Source organism: Rhamphochromis longiceps, linkage group LG3 (genome assembly GCF_057381845.1).
Source record: "Rhamphochromis longiceps isolate RC_006_pf linkage group LG3, R_longiceps_female_GT1.1, whole genome shotgun sequence".
NCBI classification, from domain to species: domain Eukaryota; kingdom Metazoa; phylum Chordata; class Actinopteri; order Cichliformes; family Cichlidae; genus Rhamphochromis; species Rhamphochromis longiceps.
The window spans coordinates 52,400,978-52,426,503 of NC_140559.1; the positions used below are offsets into that span (position 1 = coordinate 52,400,978).

Genomic DNA, 25,526 nt, shown 5'->3' on the forward strand with positions numbered 1-25,526 from the left:
CACAGGAAATCATTCCTGCCTGTGGCCATCTCCCTGTACAACGCATCCACTTAACACACTGTTTGCTGCTACAGCTACACATGTTTCTTTTCCAAATATTTATTTATAAGTGACTTATGTATGTATGTATGTATGTATATATATGTATATATTGTACTATTCTTAGTTAGCGTATTGTCTGTCTTGTCTTAATGTTGGTTTAAAATGGAGCACTGTAACAAAAAATAATTTCCCCCAGGGATCAATAAAGTATTCTGATTCTGATTCTGATATTCCACCACTGTTTCACCATAAATAAATAACATCAATGTAACTGAAGATAATGCAGCACTTGATCCTTTTATTGATGTCACACAGATACATACAGGTCATTTCCTAAAAAAGGGAAATGTACTATTAACATTCTATTACATGTATGTGATTATTACAGATGTAATTCATATTTCAGAGTAGTAATTGCAAATCACTTCGTGTAATCAAGATGAGAGACCACGGCTATAAAAGCGAAGGTGGATTTGGGAAGCCTGTCGCAGCCATGTCCTGTCCGTATACGCGAGCCACCCATTGCGGAAGGTGCAAGATTGATAAGGAGAGTCCTCAGAATCCAGCGTATATTGCGGGACAGACAGGATCCTTTAGCTCAGCGTGACAGTGTGCTCATTGAGAGATATCGATATTCCCGTGAGGGTATTATATACTTAACCAACTTGTTGACGAGGGGGTGCAGGACCACCACCTGTCTTTTTTTGCTCTGCCCTTTTCTTGGTTGCTGTTATAAACAAACAAACAGATTATTTCAGGCTCTCTTTCCAAGAGACGAAAAGCAATATAAGTGATAAATATTACCATTCTGTAGAATATTCTTATATTCCACTTTTACTTGTTCCCATGTTCTAGTGGGTCCTGTTGAGGCTCTAATGTGAAAGGGGATATAATATAACAATATAATATAATGTAATATAATATTGGATAATATAGTGTAATATAATAAATCTATGAATAAATAATAAAGTGACTGAATAGTGGTATTGTCATGCGCTTTGGGTGCCTTGAAAAGCGCTATATAAACCCACTCCATTATTATTGTTATTATTAAATTACTTACGAGTTTAATTTGTCAGCAACTTTCTGCCAGCCCTCTCTCCTTGCTTTTGCAGCCTTTGCAGTGTTCCCTTGCGTTTTAATTAAACTCTGAAACTCCTGAAATCCCTCAATCAAGAGTTCTTGCTCTGCTGCCGGAAAATACCGAGCGCGCCCCTTCGACATTTTCGCCGACCAATCAGCGGGTTGCCGATCAATGTTTCTACTATCGATGCGTAGCCCCTTTTACGACACCCAGTGATGTCACATTACTGCGTCCAGCTGTACTAATCGTCAACAACAGGTATGTTCGGGGAACCGGATTAGCGAGCTCACGGTTAGCGCGATGGTTTGGTCTTGGATGTGTCATTTGATCTTGGATGTAGTGAGCGACGTACGAAGAACGGGCCCCTGGCTGCTTTCACTCTGGGTTAACGGCTAGCTTAGCATACAGTACAATACAAATGTATTTATATAGCACGTTTAAAACCAGGTTACACAAAGTGTTTCACAAAGCAAATGACAAATGATTACACTGAGCAATAAAATATTTAAAAACAGTAAAACGAAGAACAAAATCCTTAGTGATTAGAGATAGGGAGTAGGGCTGAACGATTATGGAAAATAATCTAATTGCGATTTTTTGCCCCAATATTGCGATTGCGATGCGATATGCGATTATTTTTTAAGGTCTTTGTCTTCTGTATTATTAAACAAAGACAAGCAATACATCATATAGTATGGCCAATACTATATTACATTAATTTTAAACTGTTCTTTCCTGGAAGACAGACCTCTGTTATGATGACATGAGGTGATGCATGAATTGATGACTGACATTTTTATTTAACTTCTTCAATCACAACAGTATATTTGAATATACACAATAGTTTATTTTTAGCTTACAAACATCTGAGCATAAAGTGCTGACAAGGAACCCTGGTGTAAACATTAAAATGAAAGTCAGTACAATGTGCAGATTGCAGAAATATACATAAAAAAAATCAGTGGCTTTACCACACTCAGTTTTTCGTTTAACCCGAGCAGCGAAACTCCGCGGTGATCTGAAAATGATGTGCCGGGAGTTGTGCCGTTCTCGGCCGCATCAGTAACCCTCGAGCTCCTGGCTAGCTGTCGAGCTGGTGGGTAGCAGACACCTCTGAAAACGTCGAAGCACTTTTGCAAATATGGGATATCTTGATAAACCGAGCAGATATTTGATGTTTACACAACTACTTTCTCGCCTGAAAATATGTTAAAAGTTTATTTTGTGACCCAGAAAGATTAGTATGAGTAATTTTAAAACTTAGTAGCGGCCGCCATTGTTGGAAACTGGAGTTTGGCTGGGCCACGCTATGAATTCTGGGATATGGTAGTAATTTGGACAGCCTTCGGCGCGTCGCTGTGACGTAATCGGTCTACAAATGCGGCCTCAGGAGGATGCAGCCCATGAATTTTGACATGTCCAGAGTATAATCGCAGCCTTTGCGGTTAGAAAATTGCACTTGATCATGTCGCGATATTATCGCAAATGCGATATATCGTTCAGCCCTAGTTAGGAGGAGAGCCGCAGCATTCTGGACAAGTTGAAATTGTTGGAGGTGAATGAGTTGGAGTCCAGTGTAGAGAGTTACAATAATAAAGTCTGGGGGTCAGGAAGGCATGGATAATTTTTTCAAGGTCTTTGCGCAGTATTAACCGTTTGACCTTAGAAATTTGGCGCGATTGAAAAAAGCCAGAACCAACCACAGAGGAAACCCGTTTTTCCAGCTTAAATCAACTATCTGGGAGTACATCTAGATTACTTACACTGTCTGTAATAAAGCTAGCAAAAGGACCAAATCCAGCAGCTAGCTGATCATATGGAGTATGACTATCAAATAACATGATCTCAGTTTTCTTCTCATTTAAAATGAGAGAGTTGTCCGACAGCCACTCTGACCTCTTTCAAGCAGTCAGACAGGTGATTCAAAGGAGCTGGCAGGTCATCAGACAATTTGAAATAGATTTGAATGTCATCAGCATAAAAGTGACAGGACATTCTATACTTGTCAAAGATGGAACCCAGGGGTAACATGTACAAGGCAAACCGTAATGAGGCCCAACACAGAACCCTGCGGTACTCCACAACAAAGAGAAGCAGTGGCAGACTTGCATTTGCAAACATCCAGCCTTTTGTGCAATAAAAACAAACGTCCATATCCGCGCTGTAGACGACGTCGCCGTTTTCCCCTGACATGCAAACTGAAAGCTGATTGTAGCGAGAGTCCAAGAACCGATAAGTGGGATCGATGGGCAGACTAACAAGTCCAAGAAATTTGACTGAGAACCGCTTTTCTACAACTGGTCCTCGATTTCCATCACTACATATGTACTAGTTCAGGAACTCGTGTGCACTCTTTGCGAGGCCTATATGAAGACGTATGAAGATTTAAAATTTAATTTAAAAACCCCTTTTTCCACAACAGCCACACAATCGCTCACTGTCTCTTTAGAATACTCAGAGCCCAGCATGAGCCTGGGGGTATAATTATATCACTTTAGGATCTAAAGGACTCCTGTCCACCAATCAACCGAATGTGCAGGGTCCCTTGACAGCATGTGGACACTCACACACATACACCCTGACTTGGTGCACACAGTCACTCAGAAACACACACTGAACGTACAAAGGAAAGATCATTTACAGCTAAATTACAGACAAATTGAACCTTGAGAGAGGAGAAGTTCAAAGACAGAGCTGGAGCTGAATGCAGAGGCGGTCTCGCAGTCTTTCACAAACACACTTGTGCCTTTCAGACAGACGAGCGTCTCTCACACAGGGTATACCTCCCAGGCAAAATGTATCTTACATTTATCTCACATTTTGTCTGTCGCATACGCAGACACCCCAGACAGAACTGCCTCCATTGTTGAAGAATTCGGGAAAGCAGGAACACAGATGAATAGGTATTTGCACAATGTTCCCTGTGTATTTCTGAGTGTGCGCACGTCTTCGTTGATGCCTTTGGACTTGAAAATCTTTCATTACGGGGGCGTATTTGTGTGTGCATCTATGAATGAGAGTGAGGTGCGAGTGAGTGAGTGTGTTCATTCCGATTACAGATTGTGGTATTCCGCCTCCTCACTGACACTTGTGTACGTGCTCATTACCACTGCTGAGAGAAAGAGCAAAGCAAAAGCAGCAGCGAAAAGTTAGAGGATGCCTTCTCAGTCAAAAAGACACCACCCTGTCAAGACGCCAGAGCTGTGGAAAACCAAAAAAGACAACTACTATCAGAGCAATGTGGAGAGAAGGTGGAGGAGATGTGAAAAGAGCATCTGTTATGGGAGAGCAAGCGGGAGGACATATGGAAACATAGGAAGAATGTTTAAGAAGAAAAATCTAAGGTTTGTGGCGATATCAGCAGATGTGTCATTGCTATTTGTCTTTACAGACTTACTGTGTTTGCACCTGCACAGATTTATCGGAAGTGGACAATGCAGGAAAAGAAACTCACAGTACAGAACTGCTTATTTAATGCAAACGTCTTTACACTCATTTGTACTGAGACAGAACTCGGGCTGGTCTCACTGGATTGGTTAAGGCATCCTGCAATGTGAGGTCTATGTGCTAATGGGTCTCAAGTGATTCTTCCCTGCTAGCAAACTCCTGCCCGAGTAGAAGAACAATTCATCTGTAGTGTCCGCAGATATAACCCTGGCCTTACTTCTTCAGTTTCTTGACTAACTACATAATATTTGTCATGGAGTTATGTAGCATTAACTAAACCACTGACCCACGAAACAGTATAGATAATCACCCAATATATGACCTGCTTTATGAATATGGGAGCAAGAGTGTGCCCAAATTTTAACCAGTGACTTTTAAACATTCTTCCAAAGGTCGCATGTGAGAGCAATTATGTCCTCTCCACAGCACCTCCTCATAAAGTTCAGTGTCAAATTGAAGATTCTGATTACAACTTCCACAGCTCTTCATGTCAGGCGCCTTCCTTTATTGGCAAACTTCTAAATTCACACATAACTACGATGTATGAGGTCAGCTCATCAGTGCTTCCTGGTGGCACGTCTGTCCAGGTGAAAGTCAAAATGAGACTGGAGATTTTGACTTTCGAGGTCAGGAAGTTTTTTTTCCTCCATTGGACTTGAGATCTGTGGACACTTAATAAAAGATGCTTAAGACATCTGTGTAGGCCTGATTTCAGCCATTTATACCAGGTTAACTGCTGCATCTTAGTATATCATGTGTGAAGCTGCCTTTGCAATGTCACTTCATTACTTCAAAGCTATTCTTTAACCATCTTTCATGTTGTCTGCTGCCTGCACTAGTACATGAATGAATGGAGCCAGAAAGACAGGCAGGTACAGAGTGATGAGACAGCAGGATAAGAGAGCAGACTGAGAGACTGAGGACAAAAAAAAAAAAAGGAGAAGTTCATAAAGGGACAAAGAATGGATGAGGCAAAGGTGAACTTAAGGACAGAGATTGTGAGAGATGAATGAAAATGGATGTTGAGGTGAATACGAATGAGAGGAGAGGATGACAGAGAAGAGATGGATATGGGGGAGGAGAGCAAGGAGAGGGGTAGAGAAGGAGTCACGGCTCTGACAGAGAGCGGTAGATACGGAGGGAGGAACTGACAGGGCTGAAAGGATGGTGCAGGGAGACGGGAAGAGCGAACAGGAGGCAATGGTGTGACAAAGAGAAGGGAGGGCTGGAGAAATGGGCAGAGGTCAAGAAATAAATGCGCCAAGTTGGTTGAGGAAAGACAGATGAAGGGAACAGCCTGAGGGAGGAGCGACAGAAGAGGCAGAATGGTATGGAGGAAGAGGCGATGGAGGATTAAAGAGAGAGATGGAGGCAACTTTGATACATGAAAGTATACGTATTATATTAACCCTCGCTGCAGATAGCATCCTATTACTACCAGCTTAGCTTCTCACTGGAGACACTAACATGTATAGAAATAAGGGATCTGCATAACGTTTGATCACTCCTGTTTGCAGTCAGGTGAAGTAGTGGCACTCTACTTATCCAGTATCCCCGTGTGGATGGAAAGTGAAGATAAGAAATGTACATGTGCAGGTTGTACTTTTTTTCCTTTAAAGAGGAGTGAGTGGGCTTTGAGGAGCACCGTGTTCAGGTGGATTTTTGTGAGCCCCGCCTCCCTCTGTTATTTGGGCACAGTATGCCTTGTGGGACTGTTTTCATACATTTAAAAATCAAAATACAAATACCCAGCTCCACATCAGCCCAATGTTGAGAACCAAAATTCTTAAATAGCTGCTGGCAACAGAGGAAAAATCTGCTCCAAACCTCATGTCAACAAACATTTTTACTGCTAGATAGTTCAGGCAAGATAAAGCCAACATTTGGAGACCTCTAGAGATTCACGGGAGAGTTATTGTTTTGTTCGAAGCCACTGACTCTACTTGTACTTTTGGTGCCAAATTTCAACTACACTGGATGACAAGAGTTCAAATGGTTGAGGGTGAAGCATAGTCCAAAAGGACACTGCAGCAGCCTGTGTTTTAGCCAGCCGCAGGCCACTTCTTGGACCCTGCTCTCCTGTCAACTCTCCACATTATCCAGCTACATACACGAAGAGAAACCCACACCTGTGGACTTATGTTGCCGTTTTTAAGTGGAAATGATATGAGCACCATTACATGAAGCATCAACTCCCGCAAAGCCTGCCAAGGATTACAGGTGATAATGGACATCCAGTAATCCACACATACACGACAGAAAGAGGAAAACTAGAAAACCCAAAAAGTGACAGACATCAAACATAGAAGAGATAAGGAATAAAGATGTGGAGTAAGAATGACTAATTTAAGGGAGATGATCCAATTACATGATTGTAGGCTTACTGGCATGGTGACCATCGGACGTACATAAATGTTTTGAATGAGCGTGCAGAGGGAGGATTAAGGTATAAAATTAAACTAGGACTCCGCTGCAGCCAGGTTGGAGAAAGCTAAATTGAACAGAGAGTCGTATGTGTGGAGGGACACGAGTCGTATGTGTGGAGGGACAGTAACTGTGTGTATATGAGAGGTGTACTGGCAGTCGCGTGACACACACAGATCAGACACATATTTCTGTGTTGCAGAGAGAAATAACATCGTGGAAGAGACATAAAATTAAACTAAAAGCAGACCCAGCCAGGCTCCACCATCAGCCAGCAGGCCACAGCCAGGCTCCACCATCAGCCAGCAGGCCACAGCCAGCAGGCCACAGCCAGCAGACCCAGCCAGGCTCCACCATCAGCCAGCAGGCCACAGCCAGGCTCCACCATCAGCCAGCAGGCCACAGCCAGGCTCCACCATCAGCCAGCAGGCCACAGCCAGGCTCAGCAGGCCACAGCCAGGCTCCACCATCAGCCAGCAGGCCACAGCCAGGCTCCACCATCAGCCAGCAGGCCACAGCCAGCAGACCCAGCCAGGCTCCACCATCAGCCAGCAGGCCACAGCCAGGCTCCACCATCAGCCAGCAGGCCTAGCCAGGCGCCATCATCAGAAATTCCGCTTCCGGGTCCCTCGTGGTGGCCGCCTCGTGCTCTCGCTTCAGTATGCCACCCAAGAAAGGCCCAACACCAGAGGAGGTTGAGGACATTAAAACCTCCCTCGGAGCGCTGTGCGGAGACGTGGCCGCAGTCAGGGCACAGCAGGAGCTGCTTCTGGGGCTTCTGGAGGAGGTAAAACAGCTACGCCTCCAAAATGCCGAGAAGGACAGACAGATCATGGATCTCAAGCGGCGGGTGGATGAGCTGGAGCAGTACACCCGTACGAACGACGTGGTCATCAGCGGTATTAAAATCAAGCCGCGCTCATACGCGCGCGCGGTGGCCGGGAACGTCGGGGAGCCCAGCGACGAGGAGACCCGCTCGGTAGAGCAACAGGTGGCGTCCTTCCTCCAAAGCAAGGGGATAGAGATGGACCTGGAGCACATAGAAGCATGTCACTCACTGCCCAGGAGGAGTGACAGACTGCCGGCCATCATTATGAGATTTGTCAATCGGAAGAACAAGGTCGCACTGCTGAAACAAGGACGCAAACTGAAAGGCACGGACGTTTTCATTAATGAGCATCTGACACGAAAAAACGCAGACATCGCGAGGAAGGCAAGGCAACTGAAGAAGAACGGTAAAATACAACATACATGGGTAACAAACTGTAAGATTTTCATTAAGCTAAACGGGACACCAGAAGAGGCAAAAGTACTGATAGTGAGGAACATGGAGGATCTGGACAAGTATAACTGACACCAATGTATCAATTACACCAGGAAATGACATGGACACGTTGAAATTAGTTCTTCAACAGAAAGTAATTGATCTAGATTGTGAATATAAGGAGCATAATATAATAGATCCAGAAATAGATTCTGAAAGTAACTTTCTCTCTTCTTTTGTTAAAAATTGTAATTATTTCACTCAGGAACAATATGAAAAAGAAATTAACCTAGACGGGAAGCTCTCATTAATTCACTTTAACAGCAGAAGTATGTACTCTAATTTTGATTTCATTAAGGACTATTTGCAACAATTTTCTCGCCCCTTTAGTGTTATAGCCATCACTGAAACTTGGTTCAATGTCGATAAAGGAATAGATTTTTGTTTGAATGGATATGATTTAAAATACATGAATAGATTAAATAAGGCGGGCGGCGGGGTTGCTATATATGTTCATAACTCTATAAAATATAATGTTGTAACAACTATGTCTATGGCTATTGATGGAATTTTGGAATGTTTGACTATTGAGATTATGAATGAAAAAAAGAGAAATGTTATAATAAGTTGTATATATCGGACACCCAGTTCAAGTATTGACACTTTTAATGAATGGATAGAAAAAACGTTTGCTTCGGTGAACCAAAAATTACTATTTATCTGTGGTGATTTTAACATTGATTTGCTAAATCCAACAAGGTTAAAAGCCATTGATGACTTTACTGACACAATGTACAGCTTATCACTATATCCAACAATAACAAAGCCAAGCAGAATAACTTCACATAGCGCCACTATTATTGACAACATTTTTACTAATGTCATGGATTTCCAAATTAATAGTGGTCTGCTTGTCTGTGATATAACTGACCACTTACCAGTTTTTACTTTGTGTGACTGTGATTTAAAAAAAATAGATACCAAGATCATGATAGCAAAGCGAACAATAAATGAAGAAGCAATTCATGCCTTCAATTTCGATTTAGCACAACAAGATTGGAGTTCGGTGTATGAAGAGTCAGATGTGGACAAGGCTTATGATAATTTTCTATATATTTTTACTATGTGGTACAATAAACATTGTCCTGTAAACGAACACATGACAAAGAAAAAAAAGATAAAAAGTCCTTGGCTCACAAAAGGAATTATTAATGCTTGCAAAAAGAAAAACAATCTGTATAAACAGTTTATCAAAGTAAAAACAAAAGAAGTGGAACAAAGATATAAAGCATATAGAAATAAATTGACTGATATTATAAGAACGAGCAAACAACTTTATTATAGAAGAAGATTATATGAAAATAAAAACAATATAAAAGGAACTTGGGATGTGTTAAACAACTTAATTAAACAAGGATCTTCTGGAACATCATATCCTGAATATTTTACTGATGCAAATGGTGAAAATCACAACATGAGTAATATTGTCGATGGGTTCAATAAATTCTTCATAAATGTTGGCCCAGAACTAGCAGCGGACATCCCGTGTCATAAAAATGAAAATATCAGTAATATAAAATCAAATCCCTTTTCACTGTTCCTCTCAGCAAGAAATGAGCAAGAAGTAATAAATATCACATTAAAATGTAAAAGTAAGTCTTCAATGGATTATCATGACATAAATATGTCTGTAGTTAAACAGGTTATTCTGAATATTGCTAGTCCCTTAACATATATCTGTAATTTATCATTTCAGTCCGGTTGTTTTCCAAAAAAAATGAAAATTGCGAAAGTAATACCACTATATAAAAGTAATGACAAACACAGTTTTACCAATTATAGGCCTATTTCTCTACTGCCTCAATTCTCAAAAATTCTAGAAAAACTTTTTAATTCAAGTTCCTTGAAAAACATCAAATAATAAATGTTGGTCAGTATGGTTTCAGAACGCAAAGAACCACTTCAATGGCGATAATTGAGGCAGTAGAAGAAATTACTGATACACTGGATAAAAATAAATATGCAGTTGGTATTTTTGTTGATCTCAAAAAGGCCTTCGACACAATCAATCACTCAATTTTACTGGATAAATTGGAAAGATATGGTATTCGAGGGAAAGCTGGTAACTGGATAAAAAGTTACCTAACAGGTCGGGAACAATATGTTAGCATAGGGCATTACCATTCAGAGAAACTTGGTATTACATGTGGTGTTCCCCAAGGGTCAGTGTTGGGACCAAAACTTTTCAATGTATACATAAATGATATTTTTGATGTTTCTCAAGTACTTAAACTCATACTGTTCGCAGATGACACCAACATATTTTTCAGTAGCGATGATTATACTGATCTTGTAATGACCGTAAACAGGGAGCTAAAATTAATAAAAAAAATGGATGGACATAAATAAATTATCATTAAATATAAATAAAACTAAAGCAATGTTTTTTGGTAATTTAAAATATAATATAGAATTACCAATTATCATTGAAGGTGTACCAATTGATAATGTGAGTGAAAACAAATTTTTGGGAGTTATAATTGATAACAAAATATCATGGAAACCCCACGTCAGACACATAAAAACCAAAATTTCCAGAAGCCTCGCAGTTTTGAACAAAGTGAAACAATTCCTTGATAAAGATGCACTTCGTACTCTGTACTGTACCCTGGTTCTTCCATATCTTACATATTGTGTGGAAGTGTGGGGAAATACATATAAAAATACAACTAATCCATTAGTCACAGTACAGAAACGAGCACTGCGTATTATTCACAAGGCTGGTTATCTAGATCATACTCACAAATTCTTTCTTCAGGCAAAGTTACTTAAATTCCAGGATCTGGTTAATTACAATACATCCATAATTTTGTATAAAGCTTTTACTAAACTTTTACCGGCAAATTTACAAACTAGATTTGAAATTCGAGAAAAGGTTTATAATGTGAGAGGCTTTGGAGAATTCAAATTACCCAGAACTCGAACAACCCGTAAAGGCTTTTGTGTGTCTGTATGTGGTGTGAAAATCTGGAACAGTCTGAGTTTACAATTGAAACAATGCAAAAATATTCATAGATTTAAATTTCTCTACAAACAGTTGGTCTGGTCACAGTATACTCAATGATGGGTTTTAGTGTGCTCTGTAATGTCTGTCCTCTTACCATTGCTGGTATGGATTCCAAAATAAAAAATAAAAAATAAAGTGTGCGTATGTATGTACATATATGTACTTGTGTGTGTAGATATATATGTATGTATATGTATGTGTGTCTGTTACTTGTAGTTATTACTGCCTGTTACCTGTGGTAATGCAATTTATAATTTATATATTCTGTATTCAGTTATGAAGGCTCTAATTGTTGGTTGCGAGCTGCCGCTTAGATGCTTGTATCTGCCCGGGGCTGTTGATGGGTCTGTATGCAATGATGGGCGTAGCTGCGGGAAGTTTATTGTTTTTTTTTTGTTGATGAGTGAGTATAGGGGTGGGATTTAATAAGTTTTCTTCGTCCCACTCCTTTTTCAGGCAAGTTTTGTTTTTTGTTTTGTGTATTTTATGTTCAATATAGGTATTTGTTGTGCCTGAAAATGAATAAAAAAAAATAAAATTAAAAAATTAAAAAAAAATACAGAATGAATTAAACGGAAGATATTAAAGTGGTGAAAAACAATGTTGGAAGAGCGCGGGGGAATGAACGGCGAGTTCAGCAGAGAGTTTCAGAACTTGGTAAAATATTTCCCTGACAAGTCTGTTAATAAGAGTGCATTTCGCATGAAAACAAGAACTAATGTGCTCACACCTCAGATTGGAAGTGCAGTCAAGTGAAACGGAGAGCTCAAAGATGAATGGACGCAGTAAAGCCCTAATACAGTTTTCACTTGTCGTTTGCACACAAATGCAATGTTAGTCTCAAAAGTACATTTCCTCTACAATTAAGACGAATATACACTGAACTTCACCTTTTCAGGCACTGTTCTCTTTCCAGCCGTCATCGGGAGTAACCCTACCCTGGCTGCTTTGAGCTAAACCTGAAATGAAAGCTGTGCGTGTGACAGCTGAAACTTTCAAACACGTTTCACAGGGAGAGCTGCCCAGATTCAAGTAATTACTGCACTCCTGCCAATTCAAATGACCCCAATTCCCCAAAATGTCAAATTACCTCAGCTATATGGGGTTTTCTCTGCAGGATGAACAAAATATGACAAACTGCTGCAAGGACGGATAAGAGGGGATCCGTAATACATGAGAATGACTGTGTCAGTTTACGGTCTTGCTGATACAAGCAGGGGACAGGTGGATGAGGCTGCAGTGAAATAACGGGATAAAAAAAAAACATGGATATACAATGTAGAAGTATTGCTCATATCTGGTGTTCACAAATAATGCAGAATGATGCAATAATACAGACGTCCTTGTTGAGTTGAAAGCAGATGAAATGTTAGTATGATATTGCCACAGTTCTTTGGCGTCCCTTTCCAGTTTCAAATATATTGGACTTGGCACGGCACTCAATAGCAGTACAGCAGTACGTGTTTACATCACGGCAATATCTGCTCCTCAAATATGAAATGCACGACTTATTATATACATGCCATATTATTCTAACAATATTGCTTCCTAAAGACTATCCCAGTATAGCTCTGCTTAGTTTCTATCATTCATACGGCGACATGACTAAAGGAGAAAAAAGCAGATCAGGATCTAAGAATTGGTTTGTTTAAAAAGATAACACATTAAAGATATGTTTATGTAAACTCAAAGGTTTTTGGTGCCTTTTGCACAGTAGGAATGTTTCTAATATTAGTGCATCAGTCTTATGTTGAGCAGTTTTTGTTTCAGTGTTCTTATGAGCAGACCCATGTTTGCCATCTTTTCTTTCTGGTATGTACATGCTGCAAACGAATCGTTTCAATTATTGACACACTAACCACATCTCTGCACTTCAAGTCCAAAAGACACCAACACCGCCAACGTGCCCAGTTCAGTAACTCAAATTACCAACTTGTGCAAAGTCAAAGCATCTGCACCCCTAATAATGCAAATATAAGGGCAATAACAAGCACATAATAAACCATTTAAAAACACCAGAGTCATAAAATGACCCACCATAAAGCTGTGAATGCAGAGAGAAGCTAGCTGGAGACCAAAACCTCTTAAAAGCTATACATGGAACATTTAATTCTGTTGTTACACTTGGCATTTTTAATGTGAGAGCCTGGGAAATGACTCACTGAATATTTAAGGACATGGCTATTCCACAGCGGCTTCATTTTTTACCTCTGAAGGTTACTGCCTTTGTTTCGCACAATTACAGTTATTTACAACACTATAAACTATTAAGCTTAGCCAAGGCAGGGAAGGGGGGGAAAGAAAAAAGCAAAGCGCTTTTGAAAATAAACTATTTGACATTTTTGATAGGACTTAATGATGAACAATCTGCACACACACAGGGTTTGAAAACTACATGGCCCACTTCAAGTCCATGGAAGAATATCGAAACATGTTGCATGTGTGGGCACGGGATATCCAGGGGCTTAAATCAATAAACTGTACCTCTTAGGGGCACTGGCAAGGCAATACACTCAGCCACTTTTTCCAGGCACACCTGTTCAACTCCTCGTTAAAGCAAATATCTAATCAGCCAATCACATGGCAGCAACTCAACGCATTGAGGCATGTTGACACAGTCGTGATGGCCTTCTGAATTTCACTGAGCAGCAGCTGCTGATCGACTTTACTGGGATTTTTCTAAACAAATCGCTCTATGATTTACAGAGAATGGTCAGAAAACGAGGGAATATCTAGAGAGCAGCAGTTCTGTAGAAATGCCTTTTTGATGCCAGAAATCAGAGGAGAATGGCCAGACTGCTTCAAGCTGATTGGAAGCCCGTAGGCCATCTCCAAACAAACGTTAAACCTTAAAGCTGATGGCCTTCAGCAGCAGAAGCCCACACCAGGTGCCACTCCTGTTTGCTCGAACAAGAAACTAAGGATATAATACAGGCTCACCAAAAACTGCACACGTGTTGCTGATCACATCGATCCCTTTAATACAGTGTACACATCTGTTGATTTCCAGCAAGATAAAGCACCACTGAAAGTGGACCGTCTTTTAGGTACAACTATCAACTTGTACCTAATAAAGTGGCTTTCAAGTCTTTCTGGCTCCAAGTTTTAGGCACAAGACTTCTTGATACATTTCTGGTTTGAATAAAGCAAGCTCTCACCTAGTCAGACAACCCTGAACGCAAACTTCTCTTTAAACGACCAAAATCTGGACTGATAAGAAATGCCGAACCTTAAATGTCGTCTTTCGAATAATTAGTGCAATTACCTACAATTTAAGGGCACACACTTAAACGCAGAGTAATGAATGGTTTCAGAAGACCTTTCCAATGCTAGTAGTTCTTTGACTAAATTATCACCATAGCAAATATTTATTGATGTTTTTCCTCCACTCAGAGCTTATTAACTGTGCTGCAATGCAAATCCCTCAATCCTTTAAGAAAAAACAAGACCAACAGAAAGAAAAGCTAATGCAAGACAAGAGTGTGGAAACTGATTAAGAAGAAAGAAATCAAGTTGTCAGTCATGTGTTTGCCATGTGCAGCAGATGTTTTGTTTCCACCATCTGCCAATAACTTAGTGTTAGTAGCACTGGTTAGTGTGTCAGCTCCGTTTATTAATGCAGCAAATTAGGCAGAAAATCCTACATTAATTAGTCTAATTGTGGTTTTCTGTGTGTACACACATTAGTGCTAAAACCAAGATTTGTCAGTCTTTGTGCAACTCCAGTGCCAATGGATCTGTACCTATCTGGCATTTGTGTCTTATGTTGTGTCTCATCTGTGTTGTTTCAGCTGAGCAAATCTCACAGGTCATCAGTAGAGCAGAATGCTATTTATAGCTTTCATTATCCTCTCGTTCTCTCCTGTCCCATTTAAATTTGTTGTCTCTCGACCCTCCTCTGACCTCATCTTGCAGCTTCTCTCTTCACTGCTTCCACCTGCTCAGGTCCTCTTCTTTGTACTTGTCAGCTTTCTGTCAATCTCCTCTTTCTCTGTCTTGTCCATTTCACCCTCTTTCTTGCTTTTTGACCATTTTTGCCTCCTCATGTACTTAAAACGCCACTCCTCTTCCATGTACCTCTAACATTCACTGCCTTTACCTGAGACAATTTTCAGAGCAGGAAGCTTTTTACATTGATGCTGCCAAAAGTGAAGCTTGATTATTCCTACAAAAAAACCTGACGAAGATTAAACATTCTTTAAATATTTGGATGCTCACATGATGTAGTATTATTATTATTATTATTACCTACTTATATAACATATGCACAACATATGTTTTTTTCTTACCACAGCATTTTAAGCAGCTCGCGGTCTGGACCACAGCAACGCCTTGACTGTACAGCCATTCTTATTTGCTGCTATGCTCACTGTTCTATTGAAATACCCAGTTACAGTAGCTATTAGATTGCCTCATATGTGACTCTTGAATACTTTGATACACAGAGAAGCTGGCTCATTGACTGCAAGCTGCCCAGGTCCTATAGCTGCAAACAAGCCAAAAGTACCACCCTTCCACAACCGTGCTTGACAGTTTGAGGTGTTTGTTTTTTACCAAACATGCCATTAAGAATTGATTAATTTATTTTAATTTTTAAGGATTGAATGGTCTGATCTTAGGGTGCTGGGACATTTACCCGTGAGAAGATATTGACATCGAGTTTACACCCCAGCAAACTGCCAAAACCTGCTTTTATAGGTGTGCTCACACCTGCTGCTGATCAGTTAATCAAGAGCAGTTAATTAGTAGAACCTCGCTGCTGCTCACCCTCTTAATACCTACAGAAGCAGTAAGAGTATATTTAGCTTCTTACAGGACTGAGAATTATTTTTTCATGACTGTACATTTATTAAGCACCAAGACTTTCTCTCTTTATCTAAACAGATGTAGGTCTAGACTGAAGTAGTGACCCAGCTTTGCATTCTGTGCAGCTTGCAAGACAGCCACTGATTTATTTATTTTTCAACAATTAAGAAAACACAACCAACAACCTGATTTTTTTAGCATATCGGCAGGTCCTAGAGAATCCCCGTCTATGGACCAATCACCCCAAAGAAACACATGCAAAATGCAACGACCCCAGCATCTACAAAAGGTGAACTTCTACTCACTCTGTGATTTCTTCGGTGACCGTATGTTCAACCTGCAGTCTGGAGTTCACCTCTATGAAGTAGTGTTTGCCGTGTTTATCCACCAAGAACTCCACAGTTCCTGCATTCTCGTATCCAACCTGCAGCAAGAAAAGATCACATCAGAGCAATTTTATAGCTCTTAATTATCCAAGTTGTACTGGTAGCATTAGTTGTGTAAACAATCAAGCAGGTAAACCCACTCATCCTGTTGAGCCATGAAGGAGAAAAACAAAAGGCCTTCTTACTCTCTTCAGGCAAACATGACTACATAAAAGCACAAAGAATCAGCCTCATTACTTGTTTAGAGTGTAACAAGTAAGTTAGGGCAGTTTTCATCTTTCCTTAATGCAAAATCAGGTCATTAATCAAGAGGGATTTATTTCAATCTCAAACACCATTTTCTCTACCACCTTTCATCTACTACACTGTAATTATAATCACAACCCTTGTCGTGTACTTTATACCGCCAATGTGTCGATGCTGTTGGGGATGAGATCTTGAAATGTCCTTTAAATGATGTGCACAGTGTAGAAGTGCCACAAGGAAAACATAAACAGAGCATAATAGGGGTGGACAAAGGGGTAGCTGTGGCTCAGGTACTGCCCACATACTCTATTCCAAGCGCCCTTGGGCATAGCAGGGAAACTCGCGTCTCCTTTTATAGCCGATCCAACATTTGCATGTGAACGGGCAAATGACAAACTGTGAGCTAATTACAGACTCCACCCTGGGCTTATTACATATTAACACCTCCACACCCAAAATGATAGATGGGATCCATAGAGAGAGACATATAGCATCAAAAGCTCCACAAATATTGGTTGTGCATTGGGTCAGATAACTGCTCACTGCCAATGTATTAAGTTTGCTTTCCCATCACTACTTTCTACTGGAAAGGGGATCTTCAATTAAGATGTCTGAGAAGTTTATATGAAGAAAATAAGGGATGATGGTTAAATAAGAAGTGTAAAAGACCAGGATCTAATACAGCTACGCATCTAAAATCTCTCACACTCACACAAGTCTGACCCTACAGGCTATGGTCAAGCAATCTAGTAATTGTCCTGTTGTGTTTAGCACCTGGAGGGACACCTTTGGGTCCTGTGGGCACCATAGTGCCGCCCCGAGCTGGGCTTCTTCTGGCATATACCACTGACAGCTGAACAGATTGGAAACTGAGAAGTCCTAAGGATGATTTAACACCCTGGGTTTTTGTTGTTTTTTGTTGTGTTGCAAAGCCATTTCTGATTAGTCGTTGTGGGTCTCAATGTTCTGAAGGGCTAGACCCCTGCTACATCGAAGTAGCGTCACCAACGAACACACAACAGTGCACATCAGGTGGAGTCAACCCTATGCAGTGCATGGAAGCAAAAGTATAACAATGGAGCTACCAGTTCAGCAGATCACAAACATGTTGATTTTATACTGCACCTTGGAGGCACATAGGTCATTAATGATGAATAGGTTTTGACAATTCGTCTTAATGTGACTCACTTTCTAACAACAGCCTTCAAAAAAAAAAAGAAAAAGAAAGTGCAAACTACATCTCACGACTTCCACATAGTCAGCCAACAAATATTCTCTTTTTGGCACAGTTATGATGTTCTATTAATCAGAACTATGAAATCCACCATATAAAATTGCTTTGTTTTATGGAAAATTGCATTTTAACCTTATTTTCCAGAAAACAAAAGGCACTAAGGAGAATCACCAACTGGTTCTTTTCAATTTCCACTTTGATTTTAATGTCAAGCAGGATTTGCAGTTTTTTGAACTAGTTGTTTATTATAGTTCATGTTTCTTCCTTAGAGTTTTTGGAATGACTGTCTAAAAGAAACTAGTCTGGCACCCGATCGTAACTGTCCCAAACAAAATCTAACTATATAATCACCTTGTGTAATTGGTATTCTTTGAAATTGCACGACTCCAAATGCTTTCCTGCTCAAAGCTGTACATCGCTGCTCTCAGAGTAACAAACCTCTGATGGAAATTAGCATGTTAGCAGGCCAATACGAGCGCTTTCCATTCATTCATCTTTCAAACTCCCACTTTGGATTGTCTCAGCACCAGTTTAATTTCACCCAGTGGGAGCTGCATACAGAGTGTAATTGGAATATAAATGCTACATAAATAACCTTTATTATCGTGCCCATAATTTCAAGACTGGGCAGATTTACACAAATTACAATCCTGATGTGAGCAAAGCAATGTGATTGGTTGGTACACCAACAATCAGACCAGCCCAAGTTCCCCAGATAACATCTCAGTGATTATTCCTATAATCAAAGCTTTGTCATTATTTGAAATCTACCGCATTTGAGAAACGGAAAAAGCAAAACGCAAATGTTAGAATAAAATTTAAAGGCCACAAGTAATCAAATGTCCAAACAAACCAGAGAAAAGCAAATCTTGTTTTGTAGTGTTGAGCTTTTTATTTAAATCAGACTAGGATGAATTCACCAAGAGAAATTAAGGACCTAAATTGCTTCTCTCCTGTATTTAAACAAACATGCTTGTTTAGTTCTTAATTGTTAAACCATCTTAATGCCTTCAGGATTGCTTTGCTTTCCATTTGGCGATCATAAATGTTAAGACATTCAAACGGGCAGAGGAAAAGACGGAGATTGATTGCAGAGACAAAGATGGCCCTAAGCTAAATTGCAGCAATTAGACTCTGGCAACTAAATAAGACTTGAACAGAGCATCGCTGTTGTGGAAACGCAGTTAGAGTGAAAAATAAAACCAGGCTAGCACATGGGTCTGTAATCAAACTGTCCATTTGAGTAAAATAACACCTGCTTAAAATGTCTTATTAATCCCAAAACTTGTAGAGTTGCATCAGCCCCCAGAAAACTCATCTCACAAGTAAACAGATCAGGTGTATAATATGCAGACTCACATGCAAATTCATGCATCAAATACTGACTGAAAAAAATAAAATAAAAATACAAAATTCAGAAAGTAGTGATTTCTTCTCAAAGAAAAAGAAAAAAAAAAGACCTATTTATGAAAGTACCTTGCAAATTCTACCAAAAAACTGACTCAAAGCATTCACAAGCACAGAGAAAACTTACAATGTTAAACACATGCAAACATGTGTGCATACTAGCTATATGTCCTGATCTCTGGTGATGGCACAACTGCTGGGCTACTTTGTGGACACACATTGCCAGAATGCCATTTTTTAGCTTTATTCACCTTTGCTTCAACCTCCTGCATGAAGCCAGTTATTTGATCCAAGACTTAATAGATGAATTCTCATGGAAAGAGATGAGAAAGCACACTGCAGCCTTCAAACAGACATGTAAACACACACCTCCATTGACTTCAAGTGCACACAGATTCCCACATGTACTGTACCAGTGTGTGTGACTCCATATTGCACTGGTGTTTTTTTCCCCCCTGCGCTCACACAGTGAGTCAGTGAAGTAGCAGCCAATGTAACAGATTGAGCGGTCACCGTTTTATAAGGTCTGGCAGCCAAGTCAATGAACTGCACAAGGAGAGGTCACCAGCATGCACATGAAAGCATGCGCACACATTTCTTTAAGCATCTGTAAAAAGCATAAGGAGCATTTACACATTTAGCTCCCTGCTGCAAGTGTTTGATTCTGCTTAAATGATCCCAGCACTGATGAATGGACACTGGTGTATAGCTTTGAATAAAAAGTGACAGAGATGGATAGCAGGTATTGTACGAGGTAGACGGAGTCAGCGTGTGAAACAAAATGCATTAAGAACGATTCGTGGTGCTGAGTGTCAATGGATGAAGGAGGGAGGGGAGTTGGAGTTAAAACTGATGGATGATCAAATGAGGACAAAGACAGACGGGGGAAGTGTTCAGAGACGGTGGAAACAGGACAGAGTGAAAGTAGATTAGAGGAAGTATTCAGAGGTAAAATAGCAGAAAACTTAAATGATGGAGGCCCGTATCCCTGGTTACCCTCTCTACACATACTTTACCTTGAAATCATTTACAACTTGGTAACAAGAAGTCAAAATTTAAACTCAGCAGGAACTTATCATCTTTGGCAGACGCACAGTACCCACTGAAGCCCCAAACACCTTGATCATATCCAAGGGGGGCAAAAATGTAAAAAATGAAACCAATATCGTGAAAGAAGCAGCTCGACCTTTACCAGTTACACACCAAACCATGACGGCCTAGACAAACTGTGGTATTTTGTAAATACAATAAACATGAATTTAGTGTAATTGTGTAACTTTATTAGCAGCGTCCTCCTGAAATGCGCCAAGAGCCTCCTCTCTGCCCCTTATTCCTCTATGGTCGCCATGGTAACGCGTAAATATTTCTTTCAAAATAAGACTACTACAACACGGGAAGAGAGCCAGGAAAAGGATAAAAGGATAAAAACCCCAAAAACCATAAATTTTACACCCGAGCCTCAAATCTCGCGGCCCGACACCAAACCACTCACGGACCAGTACCAGCCATGGCCCGGGATTGGGAACGGCTGCTTGATACAATACAATGACTAATTGCTAAAGCCACCTTATTTTAATAAAACCACTTGACAGTAAAATATGGCAAATATTTCCATGGAATATATTATAGGACACAGTCTGCTGGTGATCTATAAGCCCAACAAACTCTAGAAAATAAACAGTGGTCACAATCATTAGCATCGCTTTATCTTTATCCATGTTTTTCTAGTTGAATCTCACTTTTTCCATGTCTTACAATAATGATTGTGACAAAAACTCAACATATCTTCCTCCAATGATGACAGCTAGCTTTTCATTGCAGTGCTTGTGCAATTTGGCATACCTCATCCTCTCCTCGTTTCTCTTAATAAAGGCTTCTTGGCAGTCATCCTATTAAGAGCACTTCCGATGAAACTTGTCAACAGTAGACGATAAACTATATTACCTGGCAGTTTGACTTTTTCCTGTTTCTTAAGGACATGACTTCCAGAAACTGCTCATCTGTTGTAAAGAGTTGTTTTTAAGTCGTGACACATTTGTCCTCCACTTGAACAGTCTTTTTTATTAAACGACAATACACACAGACACACGTACGTTCTTAAGTTTAAGATTAATTTAATGGGGACAACACTTAATGAACTGTTTTTGTGACAAAATGCACGTAACAAAGTACCTAAAGATATCATTTAAAATTTGTTGTGTGTAGAGACAGCACTGGTTTGGCTAGAGTTAAATGCCGTTTTATGTCTGAATGATTCACAGGTCAGTGTTAAGTGGCTTTAAAAAAGGAAAGAAAAAACTTCCTCTATAAATGGTCAGATGCGAGGACTGGACTGAAAATGAGAGAAGCAGCAGCCAAAGTTCAAGAAAAAAAACCTTCAGAAAGCCAGAAATATTAGAAGAAAGTCTGTCTCCTTAGAAACAGAAGGAGGGCTGGATTAAGACTTTTGCACAACACAGTTTTTAATGATCATCTTCTGTAACCCCAAAAAGTCAACAGTTTTCAGATCAGCTGTTATGTTTGCTTGGTACAGTACTTTTTCACAGTCACGTGTCTTCTGATGGCCCTGCACGCCGACTCATCTTTTACCTTCTGCCTCTAAGCTTTATTTAGAGGTGATGTCACTGATGTCTTGTTTTTGAAACCAATTTATCTTTGAGCAATTTGTTATTAACTTTTCTAGTCCACACAGGGTGGCTGAGTTCAGCGCTCACTTTGTGTAGAATAAACAAACCCGATCGAAGGACTTCATCAGCCGACTAAACAGTCGCAATCAGTTGTGTTTTTCCTTTATATCGGTTCTTTGAACACTGCCACCACCTCTGCATGCTGCTAGACAGTTATCACCCGATTCACTCCTGAATGGACGATACGAACAGTTAAACATGAACTGGGAGGCAGTACAAATGATTCCACTATGACGACATCAAGACCCGTCCAGGTACTTTGCTTTTCTCACAGATTGTGTCTGCTTCTGTGTGCATTTCGCTAGGTTTACACATCTAAAGTACTTTGTTAGGTTTATTTTTATATTTGCTTACGACAACAGCATAAATGGTCTGTCACTTATCAGAAAGGCTCACTAGGCTCCCAGTATCCCAACAGCAGAAAAAAAAAAAAAGGGGGGGGGGGCTATCGTCAGTGTGTATGGGACTGTTAATATCCAAATTCCTAATTAAAACAAAGATTTGTGTCAAAATACTATTGTAGCTGTTGAACAAAATAGGCACTTGCAAAGAGACGGTTTCTAGCACCAAATCCTGCAAATCTACTGCACACTGCCAATTTTCAGGAAGGTTTTTTTTTTACATATCCAAGAAATATTGGGTTCAGCTGGTCTCATCAAAAAAAGGAAAAAAAAAAGAAAATACGTCTCTTCAGAAATGTCTATTATGTGTGGTGCCCCCACTTTATTTTGAAGCCTACTGCCGTTTGATTTCTGCAAGGACATGCACGCGCACGAACGCGCAGGCACATGCACACAAAAATGCTGGCAGATGAAGGCTGGTGCAAGGCATAACAATACTGTTCATCTTTGAACTAAAAATCAGGAACCTAGCTTAGGATTAGTCATGGAGAGAAGGGATAGAGAAAGAGAGCTTTCAAGATTTATTTCTTAGATTTTCAATTACATTAAGCCCTCAAACTCAGCCTGAAAAAAGTAAAAAAAATCCTCCTAAATTCCACCACAACATATACACACAAACACTCTCCACTGTCACCAGGTCTGCAGACTCACTCAGACTAAAAAACAAGAAATGATTGTCTCAAGGTTGTCACTGCCAGATTGCTGTCTCAACATGCAAATCCTCAGAGGAACAATATTGATAATTCACTGCACACAAATCCTTCCAATCCCCTGCCATCTCCCAATGTTCCATAACCACCAGACTGACATCGACACATGCTGGGTCATGAAATGCCCAGGGACAGTCATAGTAATGTGCTACAAAGCTCCTAAGCTGCATGTGTGATGTGCAGCACATTGCAAAGCTAGCAAAACAAATCAATCACACAATCGATGGTACTGATTCTTTAAATGGGTAAGTCTGGTGACATTGTTGTGTATTGCTCGTAAATTTACTGACAAGTAGTGGGATTAATTCAGGGGCTGCAGTTTAGTTCAAAGGGTTGCGAATGGGAGCCATATGACCATATGCCGTAAAGCTAACGCAGAGTATGTTTCCCCAGTCTGAGCTTTCCTTTTTTCCACTGTTCCATCAAATAAAGGATAAAACTAGCGTACTAGCGTTACGTTTAGTCGACGTCCTGAACAGAACTTTCCTGAATAGAAAAGATTGATTCCTTTATATTCGGTGTACTTAACATTGTAAAGTGAAACTGAATCAGAGCTTATGTTTCAGTAGCATACAAATACACTCACGTCCATTGTTCATTCCGCAGATTAAAATCATAAAATACAGCACAGTTAATAAAATAAAAGTAAATAAACTATAAATACACATAGGTTTGCTAAAAGATGCAAAAGAAAAGATTTGAGAAAATGTACTGTAGTTCGGTTATTCAGAAGTCAACTCTGATGTAAAACATCCAACATAATGAGCATAATCTACTGCGTTTAAATATTTGGGAGGTCTGGAAATTTCAAACTTGCAACGCTACGGAGCAGCACTGAAGTGTTCTCTTCTCAGAAATATATGCTAAGCGTCCAGCACTTGCTAAACGGCAAAAGGCGTAAAACACTGGTTTGTTTCCTAAATGACACTGATCTTAATTTTCAGTAAACCCCAGGTGTCCTGCCATCAGGCTCATTTTGAAAGCAGTGAAACAGTCGATGTCATGAAAGCTCATACAGGCTACACTTTCAGCATTTTGTATAATATGAGGGAATCAAAATGTGAAAATAAGCTGACACGCAAACCTTCAATGCACAGTTGATTCACGGAGCAAATATTACATAAATCGTACAATACGTCACACTCTACACCTCATCTAAACATCGCTATGCTGTTCGCTTTAACTACAGCTCTCATTTTTCCCCTCTTCTCTTGTGGGGATTGGAGTTAATCTGGTGCCAAGACTTTTTGTAATCTGATCCAATTCCCTTTCAGACTTGCAACACACACAATTCACAGCTGATACAACCACAGAAAAACACCAACATGCACACGCGCTCAAATAGATCAGCTACATTTCAGTGGTGCCACCTCTCTAATCCCTTTGCTGCAGACAGCTACCAAAGCGGTGCAGCTCACCCTCCCAAAACAATGCACAGCCTAAAAGCACACATAGGCACCAACACATAGTAACACACAAAAAAAAGCCAAAAACATAATGAACACATCCCTGTATGCACACACATTTATATTCATCCCAGCTGTAATGAAAGGAGCTTGACCAGAAGCCCTCCATCCATTTACAAATCATGAATTCATCCCTTCATTCCAGCTGCTCGTTATTTCTTTCTCTCTCAGTGATGCCCGTCTATACTCTCACTTCTACTCTTCGCTTGTGTAATTAAGATTCAGATCATTCTCGCATCTTCTCAATAGCCATTTTCAACCACTTGCAGCTTCATTTTTATGCCAAGGCATTTGCAAGACATGAAGTGAACAACTTGTTTGGTCTTCAACAGAAAACCAAACAGACTTCAGGAAGAGCATCGTGGGTATAAACACTGTCACAGATATGTAAAGCAGGGATGAAAGAGTAAATCTCAAATCAAATCAAATCACTTTTATTGTCACATCACATGTGCAGGTACATTGGTACAGCACATGCGAGGGAAATTTTTGTGTGCGAGCTTCACAAGCAACAGAGTTGTGCAAAATACAATAACATAAACAGGCAAAATACAAGAATGGCTAAATCTGAAACTCATAGCAATTGCTCTGTTTAGAGGGTTTTCTGGGGATTTCTCTGTAACTGAAGTAGCAGTTATTTTGGAGTTGTTTGCTACTGTGGTCTTATGTGACAAACTCCTCTCCTGTGATCATGTTCAGTAGATCCAATTGTTTTGCCACAATCAGCCACAGTTGCATCCCAACATTTACTAATTAGCAGTAATCACACACTGCTGGATTTTTAAAGGTGTTTAGACATGAAATGCCTCAAAGATTTGATTACCTGCCATTAAATGTCGCACAAATGGCAGACTC

The 25,526-nt window shown here is 40.1% G+C and overlaps 1 protein-coding gene across 1 annotated transcript in view; it reads right to left on the reverse strand.

The window, feature by feature from the left end:
* Positions 1–25,526, reverse strand: part of pcxb (pyruvate carboxylase b) — a 337,084-nt gene that overhangs the window by 245,685 nt on the left and 65,873 nt on the right. Inside the window, exon 10 of the mRNA XM_085400306.1 lies at positions 16,440–16,558. Coding sequence (XP_085256432.1) covers positions 16,440–16,558 — 119 coding nt within the window. The remainder of the gene's footprint in view (positions 1–16,439; positions 16,559–25,526) is intronic.